The sequence below is a fragment of the Pan paniscus genome, chromosome X (genome assembly GCF_029289425.2).
Source record: "Pan paniscus chromosome X, NHGRI_mPanPan1-v2.0_pri, whole genome shotgun sequence".
NCBI classification, from domain to species: Eukaryota; Metazoa; Chordata; class Mammalia; order Primates; family Hominidae; genus Pan; species Pan paniscus.
Genome location: NC_073272.2, coordinates 155,061,490 through 155,088,506, shown reverse-complemented (window position 1 = coordinate 155,088,506; position 27,017 = coordinate 155,061,490). Strand labels below are relative to the sequence as shown.

At 35.8% G+C, this 27,017-nt stretch overlaps 2 protein-coding genes across 11 annotated transcripts in view; one reads left to right on the top strand and one right to left on the bottom strand.

The window, feature by feature from the left end:
- MTCP1 (mature T cell proliferation 1) overlaps positions 1-27,017 on the top strand; it is a 74,565-nt gene that overhangs the window by 27,903 nt on the left and 19,645 nt on the right. The window lies entirely within an intron of this gene.
- The window catches only part of BRCC3 (BRCA1/BRCA2-containing complex subunit 3), a 48,733-nt gene that overhangs the window by 9,488 nt on the left and 12,228 nt on the right, over positions 1-27,017 (bottom strand). For 5 of the 10 annotated variants that reach the window (XM_057301167.2, XM_057301168.2, XM_055106759.2 and 2 more), the window contains exons 8-9: positions 3,702-3,833; positions 3,114-3,157 (exon numbers count right to left, since the gene is read on the bottom strand). In XM_057301167.2, coding sequence (XP_057157150.1) covers positions 3,114-3,157; positions 3,702-3,833 — 176 coding nt within the window. Of the gene's footprint in view, positions 1-3,113; positions 3,158-3,701; positions 3,834-20,936; positions 21,012-27,017 lie in introns of all 10 variants that reach the window. The other 5 variants (XM_008962326.4, XM_008962325.6, XM_057301166.2 and 2 more) reach the window with 2 other exon arrangements.

Genomic DNA, 27,017 nt, shown 5'->3' with positions numbered 1-27,017 from the left:
AATAAGTAGGACTGGTAAACTATTTTCTGTGCCCAGCCAGGGGAAAAACAGAAGAGCTGAGCATAGAAAATACCCATTCTGAGGCCATCTTGAATCCATAAGCCAGAGGGAAGCCTGGCAGAAAGACGGCCAGCTCTATTACTCCCTTAGGCAAAAGGGCTAAGAGCCACGAAAGGGTTCCTTTCCCCAGCCTTTCAGACCTTCCCTTGCTGTAAACCACCATAACCTCCTAATGGGCCAGAAGTCTGCCTTCTGCAACTTACGTTTCCAGAGCACCCTGTAGGTATATAAACTGTTATGTATATTGCAGAAATATACATTAATTGAATACACCTGAGAGCTCCTCTTTTGAAATGAAGAACAGAGGGATGAAGAGTAAGGGAGTTACCATCTTTTATGCTTTACTGTGACTGTTCAGCTTCATGGTGAGACAAAGATTCTAACGTACTCTTTTAAAACAAATTCCATCTAATGTAAGTATCTTTTTCTCTCTCATAATATGTGACTGTTACTTAAATGACCACTGTCCAGTTTTTTGCTATTTTAAAGACTTTAAAATCTAAGTACATGTACACTTTAAAACTAATTATCCAGTATTTTCCAGATTGTACCAAATTATATCTCCAGGAACAGTGAGACTGTTCACTTCCCTCACATCCTCACCTAATTGTCTCTCAATTTAATCTTTGAAAAGGTGAAAAACTGATAATCTTATCTTAATCTATACTTCTTTTAAAGATAATAATTAACATTTTTATTTTTGTAGGGGGCCATAAAAGTCTTTAATTTTTATTTACTCAATCTTTCCTTTTGTGAGTTCAGGGTTTCACATTATTCTTAGGCTATCACCTTCCTAGAGTCTGAAAAAAATTCTTATATTTTTTCCTCCCGTATTTCTTTAACTTATAAAATGAGCTTTTGGGGGTGTAATTTACAGACAGTAAAATGAACCAATTTAAAGTATACAGTTCTATGAGTTTTGACAAATGTATACCCCATGTTATAATTTGGATATTTGGCCCTCCAAACCTCATGTTAAAATTTGACCCCCAATGTTGGAGGTAGGGCCTCATGTGAGGCGTTTGGGTCATGGGGGTGAGTTCTTTCTCTGTCAGTTCCCACAAGAACTGGCTGTTAAAAAGAGCCTGGTCCCTCCAACATTCTCGTTTCCTCTGTTGCCACATGATGTCTGCATACACAAGCTCCCCTTTGCCTTCTGTCACAAGTGGAAGCAGCCTGAAGCCCTCACCAAATGCAGGTGCCAGCACCATGCTTCTTGTTCAGTCTGCAAAACTGTAAAGCCAAATAAGCCTCTTTTCTTTATAAATTACCCAGCCTCAGGTATTCCTTCATAACAACACAAAATGAACTAAGACATCCCATGTAACCAGTGCTAGTCAAGATACATACCATTTCCACCACCCTCAAACAATCCCCTCCGCAGTTCCCTTTGCATCAAATGCCCCTTCACCCCTGGGCCCAGGCAGCTACCACACCATAGATTAGTTTTGCTTATTCTTGAATTTGGAACAATGGAGTATGTAGCCTTTTGTGTGATGCTTCCTTCACCTGGCATAATGTTCTTGAGACGCGTCCTTTTTGTTCATGTTTCAGTAGTTTGTTCTTTTTATTGATGAGTTGTAGTCCATTATATGGATATATCAGAGTTTATCCATTCACCCACTGATACACATTTGTGTTGTTTCTACCTTTTGGCTATTGTGAATAATGCTGCTGTAAACATTTGTGTACAAGTTTTTGTTTGAGCGGCTGTTTTCAATTCTTTGACGTATATACCTAGGAAAGGAACTGGTATGACATTTGGCAAGTATAATTGCCAACCTCTTTTCTAAAGTGGTTGTACCACAATAGTAAAAGTTTAAATATATCTGGAATTTATTTTTTGTGTAGGGTATTAGGTAGGGATCTATTTTCCCCCAAATGGAAATAAAAGAATGTTAACTCCATGAAGGTTAAAACTGTCTCTTTTGTTCAGCACTGTACCTTAGTGCCTAGAATAGCACTCAAATGTTTCCTGAATGAACAAAGAAAGAAATGAACTGTCCCAATCCTATTTAGTAAATAATTCATGCTTTTTTCATTTATTTAAAGTAATATCTTTGTTAAATATAAATTCTTATATATACATAGGCCTATCTCTGGACTCTGTTCAGTTCCACTGATCTATTTGTTTATTTTGAGCTATTATTTATACTTTTTAAATTACTATGGCTTTAGAATATGGTTATATATCATATATTACCAACTTTTAACTCTGTCATGTTTTATCCTGAGACCAAAATTATGGGACAGATAGACCAAGCCATTTCTCCCTTTTCTTTGAAAAGTAACCGCCTATAACACTCAAAAGCCTCCCCTTCTTCCTCACTGGTGACTTTGGAAGTAACTGGGGAAGAGTGCACAGAATGACCCAGAAGTCAGGGTTACTCAGACAGAAAGTGTGGCTGGGGCAATGTGTATGTTAGGGACAAGTGAATTAGTATATATATTGTATTCAGCTTTTTGTTCCTTTGCCTTGTACAAAAATTACTTTTATATTTATTGACATCAAAAGATTTTCTCCCTCATGCCTTCCCTTTTATCTGTCTATCTGTGTATCCATCCATCTCTTTCAGTTCCCACCACGACAGGCTGGTAGTGTTATGCTGGAACCAATTCATGCCAGCTCACAAAAGCCAACTATTAAAATTCCAAGAAGTTTATAAGCTAGTTGATGACATGTTAGTTGCTTGAAACCAGCCATGCCAGGGGCATTACACCATGGAAACCGTCAAACACAACAAATCAGGGTCCTCCCTGCTCCTTGAGATCTGGTTGTTAAATGTGTGCCAGTATATCACTGAGTAGGTCTATCATAAAGCTCTTTCCTGTCTTTCCTCCTGTCTTACTCTAGGCTGTATTTATAGTATTCATGGATCCCCAGAGTTCACAAGAAATGTTGGGCTCAGGATCAGGAAAACCCTTGGGAAAGGAAGCCTGAAGACAACTTGTACCCATCACTTCACTCACTTAAACTAAATTTGCATCTGTCAGCTGAGTGTTTCAGGGAAATACTCAGAAAAAATGCTGAGTACTCAAGAAACAATTCTTACCTGAGCCATTATGGATCTTGGTTACTGAGTCCAGATGTGTAAGGCTAAAGAATAAAATAGTTTAGGTTAGTGGCAAAGCAGCACTGAAGGGAAAGCAAAATGGTCATGGACTATACCAACCATAAACTGCATCACACCGTTGCCAACTGTATTAGATGAATATGTAGTATTTAAATCCCCAATATCAACTTCTTGATGATTTGGGGGATGTGATTTTATTCAAAGATAATTCAAAGTGATAATTTTGAAATTGCTGTCTCTCACCAAAGCTCTGACTTAGTACACATTTATTGGGCAAGACCTAGTGCTTGGCAACAGGATTAAGATGTTGTGGATTATCCTCTTTTCTCAACCAAAAAAGAAAGCATCCTTGCCCTTGAAAGATCCAAAGTAGCAGGAGAAAAACAAATGTTGAAGAAATTATCATACAACGTGAGAAACATTATGATTGGAGACTGCTAGAAAGCTTCCCAGAGAGGCAAAAAGAAAGGGGCCTCAAGAGTTGAGCTGCTAAAGATAAAAGGACAGAAGAAGAAAAGAGAGACTAGGTCCTGAGAAGTAGAGAAGAGGAGTGAAGAGGGTCTCTACCTGTGGATCCTCCTATACGCATCCTGCTCCTCCTGGCACAGGATCTTGGGCAGCTCTACTGCTGATTCAAGGCACACTTTCCCGATAGTGACATGAGGTACAATATGGATTGGGATTTCGATTCTCTCATACCTGTGAGGCAATCAGTTCAGGTCAGTTTTTAAACCCTGAGTTGTTATAATCAGAAGTTCTCTACAGTTTTAATTGAAAGTTTGGGATATGGCATACTTTAAAGATTAAGCATTGCTGTAATTCATTTAGTGATGTTAACTTCAAAGTGGATAGAGTTCAAACTGGGTTCGTCTGGAGAGCAAACTAAAAGCCCGTCTGCAGAGCCAGTATTCCCTAGTTCCATAGAGAATCTGAGGCCACTTCTGTAAATTTAAGAGAAGCCTTGAGAGCTCAAGGTCCTTACGTCTGCTCCCCAGTCAGGGGAAATAGCTAATTAATACTGTTTTCAGTCAAGAAGTTGCCAGTGAGGTTGAACAAAGTAATCCCAAAAGTCTGGAGTAGAGGAACTACAGACTCTTCAATGACTCCATCACATTCATTATGTAGGTGGGATTACTCACTTGTTCTAACTCAGTGTTTACCAGTGGCCCTCACTTCCCATTTTCTCCCCTGGGGGGAAATAGGTAAGAAATTCACAAATATTCACATGTTCATGCTAGAGTGGGAGAAACAGAAATGTTTCTTACTAAGGCCCAACCAATCTACCTCTACCCACTTCTCACCCCAAATACACCTAAACTCTACCTACCAGCAGGTTCAGTGGAGAATTCAGGTTGAAGGCCCCTGGCACTGTGAGGCCCCACTGGCACATGGTGGTAAGGCAGCTTAAGATCTAGCTTCCCCATCCCAGCAGAACATGTCTAGTCCCCATACCACAGCCTAGATGGAACACAAATGGTGGGGCATTACAAGCCCTCCCCTCCCCACACCCAAGTAGTCAGGGTGTGCTTCCATCTAAAATCATATATTTTCAGTCTGAAGAACTTTTAATATTTCTTGTAGTGAATTCTCCAGATTAATTCTGCCTGCTTTTTTCCATAAAAATGTCTGGTTTGTCTTAATATAAAATTCTGGGGTTGATAGCTTTTTTCTTCATGCACATTAAAGATGTCACCCCATCATCTTCCAGCCTCCCAGGGTTCTGATGAGAAGTCAGCCATCATTCTTATCATTGTATTTCTCCACTATTTGTAATATATCTTTTATTCCTTTAGCTGCTATAATGTGCCTATTTTAGTTGGCTTATATTCATATTGCTTGTGATTGGCTGAGATTCATGCATCTATGGGTATGAATCAGTTTTTAGAGAATTCTTAGCCATTATCTCTTTAGGCATTCTTTGTCTACTTCTGGTGCTCCAATTACATGTAAATTAAAATGGTTCACACTGCCTCACAGTTCTGTCACACGCCATTCTGCTATTTCATTCTCTCTTTTTTTTTTTAACTCTTTGCTTCATTTAGGGTATATTTTATCAACCTGTCTTTGTCACTGATCCCTTCTGCTATACCTGAGTCTGCTGCTAGTCCCTCTGGTGATTTCTTAATTTTAGGTATTTTCCACTTTTACAATGTCCATTTGGGTTTTTTTTTAAATTGTGGTTAAAAAAATAAAATTTACTATCAACCATTTTAAGTGTACAGTTCAGTAATGTAAGTATATTAACATTGTTATGAAACAGATCTTCAAAACATTCTCATCTTGCAGAACTGAAACTCCATACCCATTAAACAACTCCCCTTTCTCCCTTCTCCCGGCCCCTGGTGACCACCATTCTACTTTGTATATCTATGATCATTAGATACCTTATATAAATAGAAAAATGCTGCATCTGTCCTTTTGTGAATAGCTTATTTCACTTAGCATAATATTCTCAGGGTTCTTTCATGCTGTAGGTTGTAACAGGTTTTCCTTTATTTTTAAGGTTGTACAGTATTCCATTATATGTTACATTGCATTTTGTTGGTCCATTCATCCATCAATGGACATGTGGGATGCTTTTACTTCTAGACTATTGTGAATAATGCTGTGAACATAGGTATGTAAATACCTATTTGAGATCTTGCTTTTAATTCTTTTGGATATACACCCAAGAAGTGAGACTGGTAGATCATATAGTAGATCTATTTTTAGGTTTTTAAAGAAACTACAGGCTTATTGCACCACTCTACAATCTCAACAATAATGTACAAGGGTTCCAACTCCTCCATATTCCCACCAACACTTGTTATTTTCTGATTTTGTTAGATAGTAGCTGTCATAATGGGTGTGAGGTGGTATCTCATTGTGGTTTTGATTTGCATTTCTCTGACAATTAGTGATATTGAACACTCTTTCATATGCTTGTTGACCAAGAGAAATATCACTTTAAGTCCTTTGCCCATTTTAAAATCAGATTTTTTTGTTATTGAGTGTAGGAGTTCTTTCTATATTCTGGATATTGACCCCTTATTAAATATATGATTTGCAAATATTTTCTCCTATTCCATAGGTTGCCTTTTCACTCAGTTCATTGCTTCCTTTCATGCACATAAGTTTTAAAGCTTGATGTAGTCTCATTTGTCTATTTTGCTTTTGTTAGCTGTGCTTTTGGTGTCATATTCAAGAAATTATTGTCAAATCCAATGTCATGAAGCTTTTTCCCTATGTTTTCTGCTAGTTTTGTAGTTCGGGGTCTTATATTTTGGTCTTTAATTCATTTAAGTTTTATATACGGTGTAAGATAAGGGTCCAGCTTCTTTCTTTTGCATGTGAATATTCAGTTTTCCCAGTATCATTTATTAAAGAGACTGTCTTTTTCCCATTTAGTGGTGTTGGTATCCTTGTTGAAGTTTGCTTGACCATATGCAAGGGTTTAAATCTGGGCTCACCATTCTGTTTCATTGATACCACACTGTTTTGATTACTGTAGCTTTGTAGTTACTTTTGAAACCAGGCAGTGTGAATTGCCCAAATTTGTTCTTTTTCGAACTTGTTTTGGCTATTCAAGGTCCCCTGAGATTCCGTATCAACTTTTGGATAGATTCTTCTATTTTTAAAATGGCCAGCCTGGGTGACAGAGCGAGACTCCATCAAAAAAAAAAAAAGCAAGCAAGCCATTGGGATGTTTACAGTGATTGCATTAAATCTACAGATCACTTTGAGTAGTATGATATCTTAACAATATTAATTTATCCAATCCATGAACATGAGATGTCTTTCCATTTATTTGTGTCTGTAACTTCTTCCAGCAACATTTTGTAGTTTTGAATATATAAGTCTTTCACCTCCTTGGTTAAGTTTATGCCTAATTATTTTATTCTTTTTTATATTATTGTAAATGAGATTTTCTAAATTTCCTTTTCTGATTATTCATTGTTAGTATATGGAAATAAAATAGATTTTGGTTTGTTGATTTTTGTATCCTGCAACTTTCTTTTTGCTTATTAGTTCTAACAGTTTTGTGAGGTTTCCACATATATTTCATGTGTGAACAGAGAGATAAACTTACATCTTCCTTTCCAATGTGGATGCCTTTTATTTCTTGTTCTTGCTTAATTGTTTTGGCTAGGAATTCCAGTCCTGTGTTGAATGCTTATTTTTAAATTGAAGTGTATGTCCTTTTATTTTTGAGTTGTAAGAATTCTTTACCTATTCTGGATGCTATACCATTATCAAATATGTAGTCCTCTCTTATCCTTGGTTTTACTTTCCATGGTTTCAGTTACCTGTGGTCAACCACGGTCCAAAAATATTAGATGAAAAATTCTAGAAATAAACAATTCATAAGCTTTAAGTTGCAGACCTTTCTGAGTAGCATGATGAAATCTTACGCCATCCTGCTCTAACCTGCCCAGGATATGAATCAACCCTTTGTCCATCTGATCCATACTGTATATGATACCTGCCCATTAGTCACTTGGTAACCATCAGATTGACTGTCACGGTATTGCAGTTCTAATGTTCAAATAATCCTTATTTTACTTAATAATGGCCCCAGAACATAGGAGCAGCAATGTTGGCAGTTCTGCTATGCCAAAGAGAAGCCCTAAAGTGGTTCATTTAAGTGAAATGATGAAAAGTATCCAACTTAATTTTAAAAAACGAGAACATATCATATGCTAATGCTGCTAAGGCCTATAGTAAGAACAAATCTTCTATCTTTGAAATTGTGAACAATATATTGTTATAATTGTTCTATTTTACTATTGTTGTTGTTAATCTCATACTGTGCCTAATTTATAAACTAAACTTTATCACAGGTGTGTATGTATAAGAAAACATGGTGTAATAGGGGTCAGTACTATCTGTGGTTTCAGGCCTCCACTGGGGTTCTTGGAACATATTCCCCAAAGATAAGGGGAGACTGCTTTTTGTAATTTGCCACTATTTTTTCTGATTCTGTAGGTTATTTTCACCTTCTTGATAATGTGCTGTGATGCACAAAAGTTTTTAATTTTTATCAAATCCAATTTATCTGTTTTTTTTCCTTTCTCCCTTGTGCATTTGATGTCATATTTAAGAAATTAGTGCCAAATTGAAGGTCATGAAGATGTACCCCTATGTTTTCTTCTAAAGTTGTATTGTTTTAGCTCTTCTATTTAGATCTTTGATCCATTTTAATTTTTGTATATTGGGTGAAGATAGTGGTCCAGCATTATTCTTTTTGCATGTGGATATCCAGCTGTCCCAGCACCATTTGTTGAATTGCCTCTTCTTTCCCTGTTGAATTATCATGGCACAGTTGTTGAAGATCAATTGACCAGAAATGTACAGGTTGACTTATGGACTCACAATTCTATTCCACTGATTTATATATCTATCCTTTGCTACCTTTTGTGGTTTTTCTACAGTTCTCTGAAACTCTGTCCCTTTTTTCCCAGTCTTTTCTGTCTGTTATCCAGCTTGGATAATTCTATTGATCTATCTTCAAGTTTACTGACTCTTTCCTCTGGCATTTCCACTGCATTCTCACTTTTAATCTAGAGTTTAAAATTTTTGGTTGTTATATTTTTCAGTTGTAAAATTTACATTTGCTTCTTTTTATCTTCTATTTCTTATATGATACTTTCTTTTTAAATATTTGTTGCAACATTTTTGTGACTGATAGCTTGAGCATTTTCATAATGGCAGCTTTTAAAGTCTTGTCAGATATTTCCAACATAAGTGTCATCTTGCCTTTTGTATCTGTTGATTATCTTCTCCCATACAAGATGAGATTTCTGTGGTTCTTAATATGTTAAATAACTTTGGTTTATGTCCTGGTTATTTTGGATATTAAGTTATGAGACTTTGGATCTTGTTTATATCCCCACTTCTGTGGTATTTTGAGTTTTGGGGCCCTTCTCCAATCTGCCTGTTATTTACATTCCAGAGTTCACAAATAGCTAGGCTTGGCATTCTTTCCAGAGTATATAGTTGAGTTCAGTGAGATATAGGGGCAGCATGTGTTGATTTCATCTATGTGTGAAATCATCCAATGCTTTGAAATTTAATAAAATATTTCTAAATAACACCTACATCAAAGTAAATCACAAGGGTAATAATATCACAAGGGAAATACTTTGAACTGAAGGATAGTAAATAAAAACTATGGATGTACCCAAAGCAGTGCTTAAAGACTGATATCATTAATAAACCCCCACCAAGACTGATCAAGGTAAAAACAGAGAACACAAAAATTACTAATGTAAGGAATGAAAAAAGAGAAATCACTTCGGATCCTACAAACTTTAAAAGAATAGTAAGAAGATATTGTGAACAATGTAAACTAAAGTTCTAGGATAAATTCCTAGAAAAGCACAACTTGCCAAAACTAAAACGATACAGAAAATCAGAATAATCCTACATATTTTAAAGAAACTGAACCTATAATTTAAAACTTTACACAAAGAAAACTCCACACTGACATTGCTAATCTGTTACATTCTATCAAACATTTAAAGAAAAAACCCAAACTTACACAAACCATTTCAGAAAATCGAGATATGGGAACATTTTCTACTTTGTACTATGCAGCCAGCAAAACCATGATATCAAAATCTAGCAAAGGTGCTTAAACAAAAGAAAATTATGGATCAATCTTATTTATGAAAAAGATATATAATTCCTAAAAAGATTAGCCTAGTGAATACACTAAAGAGATAATATACAGTGACTAAGGAATGCAAAGCTGGGTTAAGATTCAGAAATCAGTCCATGCGACTTACCACATTAAGGCAAATAATCATATGATTATCTTAATAAATGCAGAAGGAGCATTTGATAAAATTCAACATTCAATCATAAAAAAGAGGCTTAGAATACTAGAAATACAAGGGAACTTCCTTAATATGATAGAGGCTAACTACAGAAAAGCTAAATTAAACACTAGAGATAATTGGGAAATTTTAAAGCATTCTCTTTTACATTTTATTCATAAATTTTACTGGAAGACTGAGACAGTATAATAAGGCATGAAAGAGAAATAAAAAGGTGTAAAGATTGGAAAGGGTGAAATTAAATTGCCCTTGTTTATGGAAGACATGACTGTTTACATAGAAAATCCCAAGGAAATAAAATCTGCAGATAAATCATTAGGATTAATAAGTACATTTATATCCATAAGGCTGCTGGATATAAAGCCAACATACATATATCAATTTGCTATCTAAATAACCGGTACCAACTGGAAAATTATGAAAAGATACCAATTACAATAACATAAAACACCAAATTCCCAAGAATAATTTAAATGAAAGATGTGTACAATCTTTTCAGATGTTTCACAGAAAAATACAAAAGATAGAGAAATTAAAATCTAAATAAATGGAGGGATACATCAAATTGATGAATGGATTCAATTCTATCCCAGTCAAATTTCAGCTGACATGTTTCAGCAAGTTTTCTTGTGGAAATCAACAAACCGATTTTAAAATTTATATGGGGCTACAAAGGGCGAAGAATAGCCAAGACAGTCTTGAAGAATAACAACAAAGGGGAGAACTAATGTTACCACATATCATCAAGACTTATTATAAAGCTACAGCAACTAAGTATGTTACTGACACAAGGATAGACACATAGACAAAACAGAATTCGCCTAGAGTCCAAAAACATAATCATATATATAGGGACGATTGATTTAAGGCAAAGTGGCAAGGCAGCAATAAATGGTGCCAGGTCAATTGGATGCACACGTGGGAAAAAGGGAACGTCAACTCACATCCCACATCATATCCTAAAGTTAACACTAAGTAGATTGTAGATTTAAGCATGAATGGTGAAATAACAAAGCATCTCTTTCAGATAGGGAAAGATGTCTTAAATAGTGTAGGACACTAAAAAGCACTAGATCGAAAAGATAAAAAGATAATTTGGACTATTATATTAAATAAACAACTTAGGCTCATCAAATGATACCATTAAGATAGTGAAAACCAGGTCAGGGTGAGAGAGTAGATACTTGGAATAGGTATAGCTGACAGCTTATATCCAGAACATACTGGAATTCTTTTGAAGTACTAAGAAAGTTAAAGAAAAATGAATATGACTTATACGTGAGGGGATATCCAAAAAGCCTATAAACATTTGAAAAGGTGTTCAACCTAATTAGTCACTGGGGAAATCCAAATTAAAACCACAATAAGATACTACTGCACACTCACCAGAACTGCAAAAAATGAAAAAGTCAGAAAATACTAATTGTCAGTGAAGCTGTTAAGCTGTGAAAACCTTCATACACTGTTGGCAAGGATGTGAATTTGTAGGATAGCTTGGAAACTATTCTACTAAAGTGATAACCCAGCAATTCCACTTCTGTGTACATACTGAAAAGATATGCATTCACATGGGCAACAAGAGGCTTGTGTAAGGATTATTTTCATAGCAGCTTTATTCATAAGAGCCCCAAATTGGAAACAACCCAAATGCCTAACAATAGAACATATAAGTAAATTGTGGTAAATTCCAACAATGAAATATTACACAGCAATAAAAAAGAACTACCATAACAGAGTGAAAGAAGCCATACACAAAGTTGTACTTACCGTATTTTCCCATTTATATAAAATTCAAAAACAGACAAAATTAATCTGTGTTGTTAGAGATTAGGATAATGGTTACCTTTGGGAAAAAAACAAGGGTATAACAATTGAGAGGAGTCACAAAGGAGGCTTCTGGAGGGCTGGTAAGGTTCTATTTCTTGATATGTAGTACAGTTTCACAGGCGTTCACTTTGTAAAAATTCATGGAGCTGATCTGGGTTGTGGTTGCATAGGTGTTTTCATTTTGTGAAAATTGATTGAGCTGGACACTTGTAATTTGTGTACTTTTCAATTGAAAAGCTAAGACCAACCAACCAAACTAAGTTTATGACAAAGAAGCTCTAGAGTATGCTAGAGCTCACAGGTCAGAATGTATGCATTAAAATAGTAGTTTTGAAATCTACAGCTGAAGGGACACTAAACAAATATTTACTGAACACCATGGGAACAGTAATAAAAAAGCATACCTTCTTTCAAGGATCTTACAATGTTAGTGGAAAAACAAAATATTAAAATATAATGTTATAAGTATTACAAAAAGGAAGTATATGATTTTATTAAGTTTCCAGGAGGAATGCTTAACTGGGATGGTATCGGGGGTTGAGAATTATCAGAGAAGGATTCCTAAATTTGATCTTCATCTTCAAAAATGACTAGACATTGGCCAGGTGGTATAAGGAAAAAGGAAACTGTAGGCAGAGTGAGCATATGACAGAGAGAGAACATGGCTGGAGAAATAAGCAAACCATGAAGGGCTGCAGGTTTGGGGCTTTATTCTGAGGGCATTAGGGAGCAGGATCATTTTAGAATAGCTACACCATGATACCAAATTGAAAGGAAGTAAAATGGGTGAGTGCTAAAATTAAAGAACTTTTAAAAAAATAAATAAATAAAAATACTACTTAGCATCTATGGGATATATTTAAAGCAAAGATCAGTGGAAAATTCACAGCCTTAAGCATTTATATCAATAATAATGAAAGACAAAAAATATACTCATTAAATTCCAAACTCCAAATGCTAAGACAAGCACAACAAAATGACCAAAATGAAACATAAGGAAGGAAATAATAAACATAAAAGAAAAAGTAGTAAGGTTGGGAATAGAAAAAAATAACTAAATAAAAATCAGTGTTTCAAGGAAAAATAACAAAATTGACACACCACTGGCTAACATAACCAAGGGAAAAAAGAAATAGCACAAATATACAAAATATGAAATGACAAGGGGGAGATAACTATTGAAATACAAGAGATTTAAAATATGACAGACTATCTGGCAGAGAGATCTCTGTGTAAATAAATTTGCAAACCATAAAAAATGAATAATTTCTTAGGAAACTGTACCAAAATTGACCCCATTACAGAAAGAAAGCATAAACAGATAAATTCCCAGAGGAGAAACACAAAAAGGCCTAGTTGATTTCATAGAGGAATTGTCAAAGAACTGATTGTCTCACTGCTACATATATTTCTGTCACAGCCTAGACAGTGAAAGAAAACTCCAAACAATTCTTCTGAAGCAAGTGTAATATATATACCTAAACCTGATAAAGACAGTACAAAAAAAGAATATTTCTGATAGCACTTATGATTTTTCCTGAATACAGAATCTTTCTTAATGAAGAAATGCTACAGGAATTTCCATAAGGATCAGAAACAAAACAAGATCATCTACTATTTCCACTACTATTTAATGTTCTAAAGAAGATATTAGGCAATGCAGTTATATTTAAGGAATCAATTAGAGGTTTAGGAATTGGGAAATAAGTAAAACTATTTGCAGATGGAGTGTGATACTTATCTGGAAAGCTCTAGAGAAATAAAGGTATAATTAACTCAAAAGAATTCAGGAAGATAAAAATTTACATACAGAAATAGTAGCCTTCAAATATACAAGCAAAAAACAGAGGATGTAATAGAAAAAAAACATTAACAAAGCAAAAAAGAAGTTAAATGCTTAAGAATAAATTTCAGTATGACATATACAAAACCTATATGAGAAAAACAACACTCCCGAAAGACACAAAAGTAGACTACAGCAAATGGAAAGACAGCCAGTGCTCTTGGATAGGATGATGCAACATCACAGATTAATTTATAAATTTAACACAATCTCAATAGAAATATCGAAAAGTTTTTATCTGGAGCTAGACAAGTTGATAGTAAGGTTCACATGAAAAACCAAACATGTAAGAATAGTCAGGGTCTTGGATGGGCGTGGTGGCTCAAGCCTGGGCTCACACCTGTAATCCCAGCACTTTGGGAGGTTGGGAGTTCGAGACCAGCTTGGGCAACATGGTGAAACCCTGTCTCCACTAAAAATACAAAAATTAGCCAGGTGTGATGGCACGTGCCTGTAATCCCTGCTACTCAGGAGTCTGAGACAGGAGAACAGCTTGATCCTGGGAGGCAGAGGCTGCTGTGAGCCAAGATCGCACCACTGCACTCCAGCCTGGACGACTGGGCGAGACTCCGTCTCAAAACAAAGCAAAACAAAAAGAATAGTCAGGGAAACACTGAGAAAAGAAAAGCTACAATGGAGACTAGCCCTACGGATAATAAAACATACAATAAAGCCACCATAATTTATGTGATGGTAACTAAATGGACGGACAGAATAAAAAGAAATAGATCCAAGTGAATAGGGAGCTTTCATATATGGTAAAAGGTGGCATGTAAAATTGCTGACATGAAGATAAGCTTTTTTTTAATTATTATTTTCCCTCAATCTGTCGCCCGGGCTGGAGGGCAGTGGCACAATCTCGGCTCACTGCAACCTCCGCCTCCCGGGTTCAAGCAATTCTCCTGCCTCAGCCTCCCGAGTAGCTGGGATTACAGGCATGCGCCACCACACCCAGCTAATTTTTGTATTTTTAGTAGAGATGGTGTTTCACCATGTTGGGCAGGCTGTTCTCGAACTCCTGACCTCAAGTGATCCACGCGCCTCGGCCTCCCAAAGTGCTGGGATTACAGACATGAGCCACTGTGCCCACCTAACACAAACTTTTTAAACAATGGTTTTGTAACAGGTAGATTGCCATTTAGAAAGAGATAAAATTAGATTCATATCTTAGTCTATACAAAATTAACTCTATATAGTTCTGACTTTTGACTTTTTGAACCATGTTGATGTTTCATATACTCTAAAAGGGAAAAAAGTATGGGTTAAAAAAAAATCCTAAAATGGAAAACAAGCAAACAAGAAAAACCTGTCTTTCAAATAAATCATATAACCACACTGAAGTGGTCAGGGGGAAAATAGACTGAACCCAGCTAACTATTTTGAGTATACACTCTTAGGCATATGTCCAAACTCATCAAAATGTGTACATTAAATATGTGCAATTCTGCATGTTAATTATACCTCAATAAAGCTTAATAAAAAGAACTGTGAACAAATTTTGATCTCTAGTTAGTAGGTTTGTCTTTCACGATGATATAGATTAGCAATTCTGAAACTACTTTCTGTATATTCTAGGGCTGAGTAACAAGTAAACATATTGTGGCTAGCAGAAGCAAGGCATCTCTCTTTTGAAGGAAAAAGTTGCAAATATGAAAAAGGAGAATGCTAGGATGAACCTTAAAGTATGGAAATAGAATTGGAGTTATCAGGTTGAACTCAGAGGTAAACTGGAGAAAGTTTCCCAGCTGAAGCACAAGGAGAACCCCCAGGTAGGGCTTGGCAGATGCCGAGTTGAGAAAATGGAGCTGAGACTCTGGGAAGGCCAAGATAGTTTGTGTTTGCAAAGTAAAGTACCGTAGAGGAAAGAGCTGCATAGGAAGAGAACACCTGGAGGGTCTGGACATGTGTGTGAGCAAACTACCCAGTCAGAGAAACAACAACCTAAAGGGATTAAAGCATCTATTTTCAACAGTCCGAATGGAAAATCTCATAATATTGGAAGCATCAGAGTATTAAAAAGGGTCTTGCCTCAGTAGTGGGGAAAAAATGAACCTTATATTAAACACTGCTTTGTTTCTGCCTAACAAAGCTTAAAAGCAAGATCCAAAGGGATAGGAATGTTTCCTAATAACTTTAGCAGTATCTTGAAACAAAACTCAAGAATATTTTTAGGAACACAAATATATCTAGTACCCAATAAGGTAAAATTCACAATGTCTGCATCCAATCAAAAATTATCAGGCATGAAAAGCAGCAGAAGAGTCCAACCTATAAGGAGAGGAAATGAATTGGAATTGGCCCAGAATGATGCTGATTTAGTGACAAAATTGGAGGACAAAAACATTAAAATGAATATTATAACTATTTTGTATGTTCAAGAAGCTAGAAGATTAAACATGTTAAGTATAGAAAAGAAAAAATTTAAAAGATCCAAATGAGACTTTTAGACATGAATATTACAATGCCTGAGATAAAAAGTACAGTAGAGTATTGGCACATGCCTGTAGTCCCAGCTGCTTGGGAGGCTGAGGCAGGAGGACCACTTGAGCCCAGAAGTTGATGGCTGCAGTGAGCTGAGATCATGCCACTGCACTCCAGCCTAGGTGACAGAGCGTGACCCTGTCTCTAAAAAAATAAATAAATAAAAATTAAAACGTACAGTGGACAGGATTAATGGTAAATTTAACATTGCAGAAAGAAAGATGAGTAAACTAGAAGACAGCAATAGAAACTATACAGAACAAATCACAGATAGAAAAAAAAAAGACTGAAAAACAATGAACAGAGCATCAGTGAACTGTGAGGTAACATTAAGTGGCCAAATATATGGTTAGTTGAAATACCTAAAGGAGAGGAGAAAGTGGACATAAAAAACTAGTGGAAATAATGTCTGAAGTTTTTCTAAATTTGATGAAAAAAAATACATAAATCCACAGATCCAAGCAGCTCAATGAAACCCAAGCACAGGAAACAATTACACCATGATACACTTATACTCAAATGGTTTAAAGCCAGTGATAAAAACAAAATCTTAAAAGAAGCCTTAAAAAAGGACACATTAAGTAGAGTAGACAAAGGTAAAAATGTCAGCCGCTTTCTTGTTGAACAGCGGAGAAATATCTTTATAGTTCTGAATGTAAAAAAGGCAACCTAGAGTTCTTTACCCATCGAAAATATCTTTCAAAAAATGAAGGCAAAGACTTTTTTCAGATATATCAAAGTCAAAAGAATATAGCACCGGCAGAGCTACACTACAAGACACATTAAAGGATGTTCTTCAAGAAGAGAGAAAATGATACCAGATGTAAACAAAGAAACTAAGAGCACTAGAAATGACTAACCATATGGTTAAATACAAAGACTTTTCTTATTTAAATTTCTTGAAAAGATAATAAACTGTTTAAATAAAACTTATACATACAAGTAAAATGTATGACCACAATGGCACAAAGGCCAGGAGGTGAGAAATGAAAGTATGATGTTGCAAGATTCTTATACTACATATGAACTAGTAAAATATCACTCGAAGACAGACTGTGATACGTAAAAGATGTATACTATAAACTAGTGGTTTTCAACCAGGGGTAATTTTTCCCTGCAGAAAACATTTGGCTGTGTCTGGAGATGTTTCTGATGATGACAACTGAAGAAGTGCTATTGGCATTTAGTAGGTGGAGGTCAGAGATGCTGCTAAACATTTGACAATGCACAAAATGTCACCCCCCCACCACACACACACACACACACGCGCGCGCACACACACACACACACACACACAATGTGACCCAAAATGTCAATAGTGCCAATGTTGACAGACCCTGTGAAAAACCCTAAAGCAACCACTGAAATAACAAAAGACTACAGCTAATTAGTCTATGAAGGAGATAACCATTTGACAAAATACAACTTCTGTTTTTGTTGAAAACATTTTCTTATCAATCCAGGAATTGAAGAAACTTCCTCAAACTGATTAAAGGAATCTATGAAAAATCTTCAGGTAACATCATATTAAATGGTGAAAGAGTAAATGATTTCTCCAAAGATTAGGAACAAAGTTACCATGACCGCTCTTACCAGCTGTATTCAACAGCTTATTAGAGGTTCTAACAATGCAATAAGGCAAAAAAATAAATAAATAAACAGAAGGCATCCACATTGGAAAGAAACAAGTGAAACTGCCTTTAATCACAGATGACATAATCGCCTGTAGATAATCCAATGGACCCTTCAAAAAAGCTATTAAAAGTAATTGAATTTAGCAAGGTTGTAGGATATAAACTCCATATACAAAAATGAATTGTACTTTTATATAGTAGCAATGAATAGGAAATTGAAATTAATACAATCACATTTACAATAATATAAATACATGAAATGTATAGGGATAAATATGACAAAAGATATGGAAGACCTGTATATTGAAAACCACAAACCATTACTGAGATAATTAAAGACCTAAATAAATGGAGAGCTATACCATGTCCATACTTTGGAAGACTACCGTATGTTCAGCCAGTGTGATCCTAGGTATTTCCCCAAGGAAAGGAAAGGCATATATCCACACCAAGACTTATATACAAATGTTCTAAGCAGCTTTATTTGTAATAGACAAAAACTATAAATAACTCAAATATCCATCAACAGGTGAATGGATAAACATATTGTGGTAATATTTATACAATTTAATATTATTCTGTAATAAAAAGGACAGACTATTGATACATGCTGTGACATGGCTGAATCTCAGAATAATTATGATGTATGAAAAGAGACAGACAAAAAAGTACATACTCTATGATTCCATATACAAAGAAATCTAGAAAATGAAGACCAATCTGTACTAATAGTAGATCAGGGTTTTCTGTGGTTAGAGAAGTGATAGGGCATGATGGAAGAAAAGAATTACAAAGAACCAAGGCTCCTTGGAGAAATAATGAATCCAGGCTGGGTAGAGGAAAGAATGAGACAAACCTGGAACATCTACTTGTGCTAGAAAATCAAAGAAAGATGGGAGTAGGTCAAAATAACACAGGAAAAGCTTCCACTAGCCAATTCTGAAACACTGGGTGCCTCAAAATAACTAATGATAGTAATGGATTAAAACTCATTGAATAAAATAAGGATCCAGGTGTTCACATTAATATAAATAAATAAATGAACAAATAATCAAATTGGCAGAAGAGAAAACTCTTTGAGAAGAATACCAACTAGTAAATGTTGAAGGAATGATGGAATTAGAACATTGCCATGTGACAAACATCTTAGTAATAAGTAATTTACGAAATACTAATTGATGAATGCTAAAACTCCCCACAAGATACAGTCATCCCTTCGTATCTGTTGGGGATTGGTTCCAGGACCTCCCGCAGACACTGAAATCCATAGATGTTCAAGTCCCTGATATAAAAGGGTGCAGTATTTGCATATAACCTCATCCTCCTGTATACTTTAAATTCCCTCTAGATGACTTATCATCTCTAGATTATTTATAATACCTCATACAGGCTGGGTGCACTGGTGCATGCCTGTAGTCCCAGTACTTTGGGAGGCTGAGATGGGCAGATCGCTTGAGCCCGGGAGTTTGAGACCAGCCTGGGCAACATGGCGAAACCCCACCTCTATAAAAAATACAAAAAAGAAAATAGCCAAGCCTGGTGGCACATGCCTGTAGTCCCAGCTACTTGGGAGGGTGACGAGGGAGGATCCCTTGAGCCTTGGAGGTCAAGGCTGCTGTGAGCCGTGGTCACACCACTGCATTCCAGCCTGGGTGACAAGGCAAGGCCCTGTCTCAAAAAAAAAAAAAAAATTATTATACTGTATTGTGTAAGGAATAATGACTAGAAAAAAGTCTGTACATGTTCACCCTGTATGCAGTTTTTTTCCAAATATTTTTGATCCAGGGTTGGTTGAATCAATGGAAACAGAATCCATGAATGTGGAGGGCCAACTGTTTATTAATATCAAAGGGAATAATTAACTTTACAGTGGAAAAACATATCAGGCACTACCTGAAGCACATGGTCAAAGTTAAAATCACCAGTAATGGAACAAATTGACATGTGCCTCCTGATACAAATCACCAAAAGAACCAACATAACTTCAGTGGCATTATTGCGAAAAGTGCATAATCTACATCTAGTCATGATAAAACATGAACAAATCCAAAATGAAGGACATTTTCCAAAATAACTGCCCTTTAGGAGTCTTCAAAAATGTTTAGGTCACAAAAGACATAAGAACTGTTTCAAGCCAAAGGAAACTAAACAGCCAAGACAATTACGTGCAATGTGTGAACTTGGACTGCATCCAGGACCAGACTAAAGGTTTTTTCTTCTGTTATATGGATGTAATTAGAAAAATTGGTGATGACATTTGAATACTATCTATGGATTAGATAATAATGCTGTAAGGATTTTAATTTCCTGATACGGATAATGATATTCTGGTTATGTAAGAGAATGTCGTCGTTCTTTCAGAAATGCCTACTGAAGAGGTATCATGTGTGCAACTTACTGTCAAATGGTACAGGAAAAATATCCATACAATAAAGAAAAAAAATGACAATAGAAATGTGACAAAATACCAACATTTGGGGAATCTGGGTGAGGGGTATACAGGAATCCTTAATACTATTCTTACAACTTTACTGTAAATCTAATATTATTTCAAAACAGAATATTAAAAAACATCGAGTAATAACCTTAAAAATTGATTTAGTAAGGACAATTCCTAAAACAGAAAAATCAGACACCAGAAAACTCAATGAGTGCAAGTGACAGGAAGGGGAAAAAATTAAAAGCATAGCAAACAGAAGGCAAAACATAATGGCAGAAATACTGCCACATATGTCAGCAATGGTAATAAAATGAATGTATGACATTCACCTATTAAGAGACGAATGTCCTGATTGCTTAAAACCAAAAAACTCAAGATCTTGCTATATTTTATAAGAGGCATACCTAAAACAAAATAACTGAGGAAGGTCAAAAATAAAAGAGTGGAAAAAGTTATAACAGGCAAACAAATGCTAACAAGAACTATAATACATAACGAGCAGTGGCAGAGATTGCTGGCTGCCTATTCCAAATGCGCATTCTCACTTTCCTCCTTGATAACAGAATGTCCATTTTTAGCAAAGACAGAGCTACTTGAAGTAAAAGACTAGATTTCCCAGTCTCCTTGGCAGCTTAGGTATGGCCACTTGACTGAGTTCTGCCAGTGAGATGGAAGTGGAATTGTTTTCTGGGACTTCTGGGAAGGTCGCTTATTGGAAATCAGTTGAGCTGGGGGACAGGCCCCTTTTTGCCCTCCTACCTTTCCTCTTCCTTCTGGCCCTCAATGGAGATGTGCTGGCTGGAGCTCCAGAAGTCTCGTGGACCATGAAGGGACCTTAGGATGGAAACCACACACCAAGATGGTGAAGCAAAATAGAGGAGTCTGGGTCCCTGATGACACTGCAGAGCCCTGAGACCTGATATCCATCTCCAGACTTCTTTTACCACAAAAAAAAATAACATTTCTAATTTTATTTCTTATTTAAATTTTTTTTTCTAATATATGCTGCTGAACCTAATCCTGACGGGAACAATAATATTATTTAGAGAGAAAGAATTCAAGGCATAAATAAAAAATAAATTGGACAAAGAGGACTATTTCATATTGTGTGAAGGAAAAACACAGAGAAGTTTAATAGTTATGACCTGTAAATATTCTGCACTAAAACAAACAAACAAACAAAAAACAGCTTCAAAGGATATAAAGCTAACTCTGACTAAAATATGAAAGTGGACAAATAATTTAGTTGGGATGGGAAGTTTATACATACACATCTCTCTCAGATATCAATAATCAAAACCACAATGAAGGATATAAGGATTGGTATAACACAACTTAAGCTTATTCTGATGGGGATATAAGGAACTTGTACCCAAGAGAACATATACATACTTTCAACCCAAATGAAAAAGCTGTGAAAATTGACTATGTTTTAAGTCAGGGATCAGCAAACTCTTGAAGTAAAGACATATTTTAAGCTGTGTGGGCCACAGGGTCTCTATTACAACACTCAGCTCTACAATCATAGCTGGAAAGGGGTCATAGACAATATGTAAATAAATGGATGTGGCTATATTCCAATAAAACTTGATTTACAAATATAGGCCCCAGGCCAGCCTGGCCTACAAGCTATAGTTTGTGGACCCCTGTTCTAGGTAACAGAGGAAATATTTTAAAAATCCGTAAGGCTGATACCACACAGGCCACAATCAGTTACCATAATGTAGTGTTAAAACTTAACATACTAGTCCCTCCCTCAAGTCTAAACAACTGGAAATTTCAAAATTTTAAATTTTTAAATGCACTTCTAAATAACCCTTGGGTTGAAGAGAAAATAAAAATGGAAAGTACAAATTATTTACAAGTAAACAAACAAAAAACATCGGAACTGCCTTACTATATATACATCAAAACCTGTGGGCCCAGAGTGAAGAGGAAAATTTATGACCTCAAATGTATTTATTAGAAAACCAGGAAGACAGAAAATAAACCTGGTTTCCACCTCAAGAATTTAGAATACAACAATAAAATGCAAAGAAAATAGAATAAATTAATAAAGAGAAATGCAGAATTTTTTAAAAAGGCTAAGAAACTGAGTTGTAAATAATGCTGCTATGAACATGGGTGCACAACTATCTCTTAGAGACCCTGCTTCCTTTTTTTTTGTTTTTGAGACGGAGTCTCACTCTGGCGCCATCTTGGCTCACTGCAAGCTCCGCCTCCCGGGTTCACGCCTTTCTCCTGCCTCAGCCTCCCCAGTAGCTGGGACCACAGGCGTCTGCCACCACGCCTAGCTAATTTTTTGTAGTTTTGGTAGAGATGAGGTTTCACCGTGTTAACCAGGATGGAGAGACCCTGCTTTCAATTCATTTGGGTATGTACCAAAAAGTGGAACTGCTGAATCATATGGTAATAATATTCTTGATTTGAGAAACTACCATACCATTTTCCACAGTGGGTGTACCATTTTACATTTCTACCAACAGTGTACAAGGGTTCCAATTTCTCCATGTCTTTGCCAACACCTGTTATTTTCTGGTTTTTTAAAACACCTTTTTGAGATACTGATTTCAATTTTATTGGATATACTCCTGGAAATAGGATTGCTGAATCATATGACAGTTCCATTTTTTGTTTTTTGAGGAATCTCTATACTGTTTTCTATCTTTGACTTTTTGATAATAGCCATCCTAACTCATTATGGTTTTGATTTGCATTTCTCGGATTAGTGATGCTGAGTACCTTTACATGTACTTATTGGTCATTTATATGTCTTCTTTGGAAAAATGTCTATTCAGGATCTTTGCCCATTTATAAATTATATTATTTGGGTTTTTCGCTATTGAGCTACGTGAGTTCTTTATATATTTTGGATATCAGCCCCTTTATCAGATATATGGGTTGCAAATATTTTTCTCCCCTTCTGTAGGTTGCCTTCTCATTTTGTTCAGTTTCTTTTGCTGTGCAGACGTTTTAGTTTGATATAGTCCCACCCATTTATTTTTTCCTTTGTTGCCTGTGCTTTTGGAGTCGTATTCATAAAATCTTTGCCAAGACCAATGTCAAGGAGTGTTTCCTCTGCTTTCCACTAGTAGTTTTACACTTTCAGGTCTTATGTTTAAGTCTTTAATTCATTTTAACTTGATTTTTGTATATACGTGTGATAAGGATCCACTTTCATTCTTTCGCATGTGGGTATCTTGTTTCCCCAACATCATTTATTGAAGAGACTATCCTTTTCCCATTGAATATTCCTGACATCTTTGTTGACGGTTAGTTGACTGCATAAGCATGGGTTTATTTCTGGGCTCTCTATTGTCCTATTAGTCTATGTGTCTATTTTTATGCCAGTACCATATTGCATTGATTATTATAGCTTTATAATATACTGTGAAATCACATAGTGTGATTTCTCCAGCTTTGTTCTTCTTTCTCAAGATTGCTTTGGCTATTCAGGAACTTTTGTAGTTTCATATGAATTTTATGATTTTATTTCTATTTCTGTGAAAAATGTTATGGGAATTTTGATAGGGATTACACTGGATCTGTAGATGACATTGGGTAGTAGTGTGTGGGAAGTAATGTCTCATTGTGGTTTTTATTTGCATTTCCCTAAAGACTAATGATTTGGGGCAATTTTTCACGTGTTTATTGACCACTTGTATATCTTCCTTGGAAAAACGTCCATTAAAATCCTTTTACACATTTTTTAAAATTTAGGTGAAATTCACATAACATAAAATTAACCATTTTAAAGTGAACAATTCAGCGGCATTTAGTACCTTCACAATATCGTACAACCACCACCTCTATCTGGTTCAAAAACATTTTCATCACTCCAAAATAAAATCCCGTACCTATTAAACAGTTACTCGACATTCTCCCTTCCCACCAGCCCAGGATAACACCAATCTGCTTTCTGTCTCTATGGATTTAGCTATTCTGGATACTTCCTATAAGTGAAATCATACAATATGTGACTTTTTGTGTGGCTTCTTTCACTTATGTTTTCAAATTCTTTCAGATTGTAGCATGCTTCTATACTTTGTTTCTTTTTTATGAATAATATTTGATCGAATGGATATACAGTCATGCATTACTTATTGATGGAGATGCGTCCTGAGAAATGCATCGTTAGGCAACTTCGTTGTCATTAAAACATCATACAGTGTACTTATACCAAACAAGATGGTACAGCCTACTACATGCCCAGGCTATATGGTATAGCCTATTGCTCCCATGCTATAAACCTGTACAGCATGTTATCATATGGAATACCATAGGCAGCTGTAACACAATGACAACTATTTGTGTATCTAAACACAGAAAAGGTACAGTAGAAATACAGAATAAAAGACCAAAAAAAAAGTACACCTGTATAGGGCACTTACCATGAATGGAGTTTGCAGGACCGGAAGTTGCTCTGGGTGAGCAATTGAGTGAGTGGTGAGGGAATGTTAAGGCCTAAGATATTACTGTACACTACTGGAAACTTTATAACACTGAACACTTAGGCTACACTATATTAAAAATTGTTTCTTTCTTGGCTGGGCACGGTGGCTCATGCCTATAATCCCAGCACTTTGGGAGGCCGAGGTGGATGAATCACCTTAGGTCAGGAGTTCAAGACCAGCCTGGCCAACATGGTGAAATTCCATCTCTACTAAAAATACAAAAATTAGCCAGGCATGGTGGTGCACGCCTGTAATCCCAGCTACTCAGGAGGCTGAGGCAGGAGAATCACTTGAACCCGGGAGGTGGAGGTTGCAGTGAGCCTAGATCCTGCCGTTGTACTCCAGTCTGGGTGACAAGAACAAAACTCCATCACAAAAAATAAATAAATAACAATAAAAACAAAATTTTTTCTTTCTTCAATAATTAACCTTAGCTTACTGTAACTCTTTTACTTTATAAACTTGTTAATATTTTGAATCTGGTAACACTTAGCTTAAAACACACTGTACAGCTATACAAAAATATTCTCATTCTTTATATTCTTATTCTATAAGAATCAACATTACACTCAAAGAAAATGACCATTGGAGCACTGTGGAATTCATATTTTCAGATTAGGGATGCTCAACCAGTAAGTATAATGCAAATATTCTAAAATCTTAAAAAATCTAAAATCTGAAAGTATTTCATATAAAGGATACTCAATCTGTATTTGCTTTAAAGTCTTTATCACACAATTCCTACATGGGTGTCAGCTTAGTGTTGGCATCTGTTAATGTCCTTTTCTATGCAAGTTGAAATTTTCTCAGTTCTTCACATACCAAGTAATTCTGAATTGGATTCCCAGTATTTGGAATATTATGTTGACACGCTGGGTCTTGTTTATATTCTATGGAGAATGTTGTTACTTTTGTAACAATCCACCTAGTTAGGTTCAGGTTCAATTTTCCGCAGCCTTCTGTAGGCAGCGGTTCTAATTTTTCAGAGCCTTTGTAGTGTTCTTTGGATCATACTTGCATGTGCACCACCTAGTGGTCAGTATAGGATCTATGCGGTGGTCTATTGGTTAATTCTGTTCTAAATTATGCTAATTAGGATCAGATCCATGCATACATTGCTCAAGTATTAGCCCAGAAATTTATAAGCAACTTTATGAAGTTGCTTTATCATGTTCCTCCCTTTATGTGATTTCTTGGACCCCTTTTGTTCCTCCTACCAGCAATGAGACTCTAGCTACTCTCTTGTGTTCCTTCATGATTTGGCCTGCGTATACACCAAATGTTTAATAACCAAGCTTTCATTCTTTTATCAAAATAATAATAATAATAATCATTATCATTTGCAGTAACAGCAGCATCAAGAATTCTTCTAATTAATAGTTAATAATGATAACAATAATAATGATAAACTGTCTGGGAGGAAGTATGACAGCAATGGCTAAGACTGGTGTCCCACAGCAAGATATCTCAGGTCTAGAACAGAGTGATACCTGAACAAAAGAGCTGGCTCCCAACCTATTCACCGTAAAGTGAAGCCTCATGTTGACAAGCCAAGGCCACAAATAATGAGCTATCACTTCACTTTTTGTTGCTTTATTCTTAAAAAGGGATAGACAAGGAAGATTTTAAAAATTAAACAAAAAAAAAATTATCAGAGGAAACAGGTAACTGTAAAAAACAGAAGGCAATCTAACATTTTCAATATCATATCAATAAAATAAAAAAGGATGCTGTGAAATGGGAGTAACCAGCAAATGTAGAAAAACCTCTTGAAAATTAAAAATATAAAATTGCCAAAATAAAAGAGTTGGAAGATAAAATTTTAAAAAGCCGAAACTAGAACAAAATAAAAGAGACAGAAAATATGAGTAAAAAGAAAGAGTCATTAGGTCAATTTAGGACCTTTAACTTGTGACTGATAGGAGTTCTAGAAAAAGAAAGGGAAAAAAACAGGGAGGAATTATCAAAGAATAGAGAAAAGGATATGATATCTCTGTCCTATTAACTTAGGGGGAAAAGGAAGGAGAGAGCTGTGAGAGAGGAAGCATCACCAGTGTTCTCCTTAATTTATCCAATAGAATCCTGTCTCATGGACTTGAAGTGAGTGATGCATCTCCTTCTGCTAGGACTTCAAGTCCATGAGACAGGATTCTATTGGATAAATTAAGGAGAACACTGACCATGAGAACAAGGACTCCTACACTGACTACCATAACCAGCATGAGACTAGAAAGCCTCCTTTCCTTACAGTGTAGATTTATTTAAGTCATCTTCCCAATACTTCTGATGCCATCTTAGAGTGAACATGGGGAGTAACGGAAGTAATTGAAGGAATGAGAAGTCATTCCCCAAAGACCAATATAAACTAGAAGAAACTGTTTAAATT